The 6435-nt window shown below is 38.9% G+C and overlaps 1 protein-coding gene across 1 annotated transcript in view; it reads right to left on the bottom strand.

Moving 5' to 3' along the window:
- LOC106870173 (uncharacterized) overlaps nucleotides 1-6435 on the bottom strand; it is a 16247-nt gene that overhangs the window by 6588 nt on the left and 3224 nt on the right. The window contains exons 2-3 of the mRNA XM_014916172.2: nucleotides 4041-4245; nucleotides 1902-2058 (exon numbers count right to left, since the gene is read on the bottom strand). Coding sequence (XP_014771658.1) covers nucleotides 1902-2058; nucleotides 4041-4184 — 301 coding nt within the window. The 5' untranslated portion in view covers nucleotides 4185-4245. The remainder of the gene's footprint in view (nucleotides 1-1901; nucleotides 2059-4040; nucleotides 4246-6435) is intronic.

Below are 6435 nucleotides of genomic sequence, written 5' to 3'. Positions count from 1 at the left end.
TATATACAAGAGGCTTCTTTCAGTTTCCTTCTCCAGGCACAGGAGTGGCCATGTGGTAAGTAGCTTGCTTACCAACCACATGGTTCCGAGTTCAGTTCCACTGCATGGCACCTTGGGCAAGTGTCTTCTATTATAGCCTTGGGCTGACCAAATCCTTTTGAGTGGATTTGGTAGATGGAAACTGAAAGAAGCCTGTCATGTATACGTGCATGTGTGTGCTTGTGTGTCTGTGTTCCACCACAACATCGCTTGACAACTGATGGTGGTGTTTATGTCCCTGTAACTTAGCAATTCGGCAAAAGAGACCAATAGAATAAGTACTAGGCTTACAAAGAATAAGTCCTGGGGTTGATTTGCTCGACTAAAAGCAGTGACCCAGCATGGCCACAGTCAAATGACTGAAACAAGTAAAAGAATAAAAAGCTGTATCCATGCACAAGACTGAGCACCTCCACAAAATCGTGATGACAGTGACCTCCTGTCTGAGAAATGAGCCCCAAGAGGTGGGGTGGCTGTAGCACTGAGTGTTGCTGACCAATCCCCACAGTAACGCCTTTGCAATTGTCTGTGAGGCACAGTTGAAGGCACCATTCTGACTGGAATGTACAATATACTAAGCCCCCCACACACACACACACACACACATACACACTTTTTCAATTTCTTTATTTCCTTGTTAAAGTTATTCTGGCAGTTCTTTTTTTTTTTTTTTGATAATTTAATCTTGTATACTTTTAATTTTTTTTCATTCTTTGCTTCCTCTTATAAGTTTATTTTGTCATATATTTGCTGTTTTCAATCATTTCTTTAAGTTTAAAAAATAAAGTCTTTCCCACAGTTATTTTTCAGTGTTGAGCCACAGATTGCCAACATCTTATTTTACAGAAGAAAAATTGAACTGATGTTATGCATTGCATTAATTTATTCATTATGCATCAAACTGTACTGGTATTTAACAAAGAGGTGGCCATTGCCAGTACTGCCTGACTGGCTTTCGTGCCGGTGGCACGTAAAAGCACCCATTACACTCTCGGAGTGGTTGGCATTAGGAAGGGCATCCAGCTGTAGAAACTCTGCCAAATCATATTGGAGCCTGGTGTAGCCATCTGGTTCACCAGTCCTCAGTCAAATCGTCCAATCCATGCTAGCATGGAAAGCGGATGTTAAACGAGGATGATGATGATGATGATGACATGCTACATAAACATAAATATCACAAGCACTTTACAAAATCTCAAGAATTCTAAGGTATTTATTTCTGTTAGAAATGCTTGTTTCCTCAGATTATAAATTTGTTTTTTCAGTCTATCCTATTCTTTCTAGTAGAATAGTTTCTTTCTTTTCATCATTTTCTTTACATCACCTAACTTTGTTTCCTTGAGATTCTGTTTTAGATAACAATCTGTAAAATTATTATGCCCTCCGATTAATCCTTTAGCATTTAAAAACCAGCCATATCCAACCTAAATATTCTACCTGGTTTATGGTCAAACCAATCAGAGCTGGCCTCTCACATCTACCCAACAATGTCATTCTAAAAATATATAACCATATCATCAAAATTTCAAAGCTATGATATAATATGATATAATACATGATTAATTCAAAACAATGTGAATAAATAAGCACTACATTTGACAGAGTAATCTGAATGCTAAAGGGTTAATTGCCTATAATAATATAGGAGTATTCCTGTATTAGGGATACTCTTGTATTAACATCCCAACCAGTGATACTAACTGCACCAACCAGTTTCTACATGATTCACAATTTGCTAAATTTATCAATTTATCTTTAATCTCAGCAAATTTATTTAAGCATGAAACAAACATTATAATCTTAATAATTTATTGCACAAACTAGTCACACAAAATTTTTTTTTTTTTTAGCACAATACATACGTTTTTCTGCGCCTTCGAGCTCATTACTTTCACGGGGTCTTTTAATTTGTTTCAATGCTTCAATAAGTTTCCCAACAGTATTGGATAGATCCTTAGAGTATTCTTCAAATAATTTTAATGTATTACTTCCATGAGATGACTTCTTTGTCTCTAAAGACTGAAAACAAGAATTTATTTTTTAAAAAAAACCTATCTCGTAAGTACATGTCTTTAATAGCATATTGCATACTATACAACTAGGCAAATGAATAAACATAAATGTTTGTATAATATAAACATGGTTATTATAGCAAAATATTTGTTTTCAAGTGAACACAAAAACTTCTAATCATCATCATCATCATCGTCGTTTAACGTCCGCTTTCCATGCTAGCATGGGTTGGATGATTTGACTGAGGACTGGTGGACCAGGAGGCGACACCAGGCTCCAATCTGCCGGACAGAGTTCAAACACTGGGGCTTGTAGAAGAGGGAGACCCAAGAAGACATGGTACAAAGTAGTGAAGGCTGATCTGAAGACGTTGAGCCTCATGGAGGAGACAAAAAGAACTAGAATGACCGGAAATAAGCCGCTTTTGAGAAGACCCACACATCTCAATGACACTGAGATTCTACAAACACAATATATGTACACACACACACAAACTGCTCCTGTAATCAAATGAGAGCAGAACTGTATATTTTACCAACTTCTCCCCATTACCACTTATCCTTCTTACTACTGCCTGGAACCATTTAACTTAGTATCCATCCTTTATTCTAAATATTGTCCTCTCCACCCACATTCTACATTGATCACCATCAACCACATATATCTCTTTTTTATCCTTCTCTCTACTGTACAATTATGATCATTCTTCAGACCTTCACCCACTTTTATTTTTTCTGCAGTGTCAATCATCTCCTGTTCTCCCCTATCTCCCCCAATTCATATCCCTGGTCACCCACCCCCATATATCCTTTATCCACCATTCTCAATATTTCCTCAACCCCTCCTATCTCTACAGTTGTCACCTCTTATCATTCCTCTTCACTTGTTCATCATATCAATGCAGTCACCCATATCTTTTCTCTAACCACTTCTTGCTGTCTCATACACCCTTGCAATCTCTTGCTATCGCATACACTCACTCACACACGCTGTTCTCCTGTCTCCACTCATACCTACTCACCTCTTATCTTGAGGGTCTACTATGACTATTTTTATCTTTTCTCTTACCCACACTTTGATACAGTCACTCCCACCCTCTCTTCTAAACTGTGAATGACCATGTAGCTCCTCTACAGTAAGAAACCTGTTCTGCTCTGGCTCCTTGACTCATACTTTAACTCCCTCTTCTTCTAGCTTAATGCAGTCTCCATCTCTACTGAAGTATTGTTCAATTGAAGGGGACCTTGGTTTTGCAAGGTGCATGGCAAACACATTAGTGCTGATGCTATGGAAAAAACACATTACATGTTGTAAAGTGGTTAGCATTAGGATAGGTACCCAACTGTAGAAACCATGCCAAAGCAGACACTGGTGCACAAGGTAGCCCTCAGCCCAATCAAATCCTATCAAACCATGCAACCTGTGCCACCATGAAACATGAGCACTAAATGATGATGATGATGATGATAATGATTTGTTAATAAAACATAAGACCGTGTTAAGACAGATCCTTCTGGTGGTACAAAGCACTCATGTGGTACCACATAAAAGCACCCAGCACACACTGTAAAGTGGTTGGCATTAGGAAGGGTATCCAGCCATAGAAACCATGCAAAATCAGACTGGAGTTTGGTGCAGCCCACCCCCAGCTTGCAAGCTCTGGTCACACTATCTAACCTATGCCAGCATGTTAAATACCAACAGATGTTAAATGATGACGATGATGATGATGATGATCTATTATTAGCCCAATTCTTCGAGATATTTTTTTGTAACATTTGTCAATTAATTGCTAAAGATTAATCTTTTATTACATCTTCATATAACTTTTTCATTAGTAAAATACTTGTTAATGACTGACATTATAAAAAATAATTATATACATTTCCACTGAATGATGACTGAAGTTATACTATATTGAAAATTAAATTTACATAAATTACACTTACAAAATGTGTGTTAGATTATTTAACAGAAAATATACTTACTAAAACTTGATTGCCACTGAAACCAAGTTGTCCAGCCAAAAACTTCCAGTTATTCCCATAACCACTGCTTGGTATATCTAAGTTCAGCAGTTTTAATCTTACTTCAAGGGGCACATAGAAAAAAGGGACATCTCTAAAATCCATAGCTAATATCTAACCAAATGTATCACTTCCAAAATCAACAAACTTGAATGTATCTTTGCATCTGCAAGTAAATGAGACAAGAGTATGTGAACATAAAAAGCCATAGCTTATAAACAAGTTTTACATTTGTTATTTACAAAAATAATTTATTCTCTGTCTCAGATTTCAGAGCTTCAAAAACCCAAAATTGAATATGTTGAGCTGTTATATCGCTGTTACCGGACAATATTGATATACTTGGCTTGTGTATGCCTACAATAAACAGTGTATATTGAGCTTTGACACAGATGCTCAATTAGCAAGAAATAACAGCCAAATCTTCCCCTTGAATCACATCTTATCTTAAAAATATGATAAATAGTTAAGGCCCTAAACACAGTATGTCTGAAAAAAAAAAAATAGGATTGTTTAGTCACAGATGGAATTCTTTTAATCATAGGTCTACTAAATCAACAGTAACATAAACTTGAACACATTTATACAATAACTACTTGTCATTAATAAATATTTTCATGGTCTATGCTTTGGTATCAATGGGAGACGGTAGGTATTCTACTTGCAATTGAGCTACAGTAATTATATAACAATTTTCTCCAAAATTACCCATGATAACTAATCTGTCTTTTATTTCAAACATTAAACATCTAGGGTTTCTTATTCAAGGTATTTTTTTACTCCCAGATGTTGGGGCATCAGAAACTGTGTGCTCTGAAGGCTCTATTTCCAGTAGGATAACTAAACATGTAAAGGCTCTCAAAATGTGTCTAGCACTACAGGTGCTATATCATCATCGTTTAACGTCTGCTTTCCATGCTGGCATGGGTTGGACGGTTTGACTGAGAACTGTCAAGCCAGAAGGCTGCACCAGGCTCCAATCTGATCTGGCAAGGTTTCTACAGCTGGATGCCCTTCCTAATGTCTACCACTCCGAGAGTGTAGTGGGTGCTTTTTACGTGCCCCCAGCACAGGAGCCAGTCAGACGGCACTGGCAACGACCATGCTCGAATGGTGCTTTTTACCTTCCACAGGCACAGGAGCCAGTCAGGCAGCACTGGCATCAACCATGTTTGTATGATGCATTTTACGTGCCACAAGCATGGGAGCCAGTCTGGAAGGACTGGCATCGACCACGCTCGAATGGTGCTTTTTACGTCCCACCAGCACGGGTGCCATTCATGCAGTACTGGTATCAGACACAACAGGTCTTCTCAAGCATAGTTTATTGCCCAATGCGACACTGGCATAAGCCACAGTTATGGTCTCACTTGGCTTGTTGGGTCTTCTCAAGCACAGCCTATCTCCAAAGGTCTCAGTCACATGTCATTGCCTCCGTGAGGCCCAACGTTTGAAGGTCGTGCTTCACCACCTCATCCCAGGTCTTCCACAGGTTCCTTCCACTGTTAGGGTGTGACACATTTTCACACAGCTGTCCTCATCCATACGCAACACATGACCATACCAACACAGTCATCTCTCTTGCACACCACATTTAATGCTTCTTATGTTCAACTTTTCTCTCGGGGTGCTTACACTCTGTCATGTATGCACACTGGCATTACACATCTAGTGGAGCACACTGACTTCATTTCTTGCAAGCTTACGCATGTCCTCAGCAGTTACAGCTCATGTTTCACTGCCGTATAGCATGGCTGTTCACACACATGCATCATACAGTCTAACTTTCACTCTGAGTGAGAGACCCTTTGTTACCAGCAGAGGTAGGAGCTCTCTGAACTTTGTCCAGGCTATTCTTATTCTAGCAGCTATGATCTCAGTGCATCTACCCCCGCTACTGACTTAGTCCCCCAGGTAGCAGAAGCTTTCAACTATTTCTAGTTTTTCCCCCTGGCATGTGATGAAAGCTGTTTTTTGCACATTTTCAGTGTTTATTGCTCCTGTACATTTTGCCATACACAAAAACTAACTTCCTAGTTAGCCTTCCTTTGATATTGCTGCACCTCTTATGTGTCCATAACTTACACCAGGTACAAGCAACTGATATCAGGGAAGGGAAGAACAGAGCATAAGTGACAAATATGGAGTAGCAGTGGGGTGATAACATTAATACAACTGTCCTTCAGAGATATACAGGTAGATGGCCCTGCTCAGTATGTAGAAAAGGAGTAGGTAGTAACTCTATAAGATGTACCCGGTGCAAGCTATGGACACATAAGAGGTGCAGCAACATCAAAGCAGGTTAACTAGCAAGTTAGTTTTTGTTTGTGGCAGATGTTCAGGTGCAATAAAGACT

This window comes from Octopus bimaculoides, chromosome 5, assembly GCF_001194135.2.
Source record: "Octopus bimaculoides isolate UCB-OBI-ISO-001 chromosome 5, ASM119413v2, whole genome shotgun sequence".
Lineage (NCBI taxonomy): Eukaryota > Metazoa > Mollusca > Cephalopoda > Octopoda > Octopodidae > Octopus > Octopus bimaculoides.
This window is presented reverse-complemented; position numbering and strand designations above follow the sequence as displayed.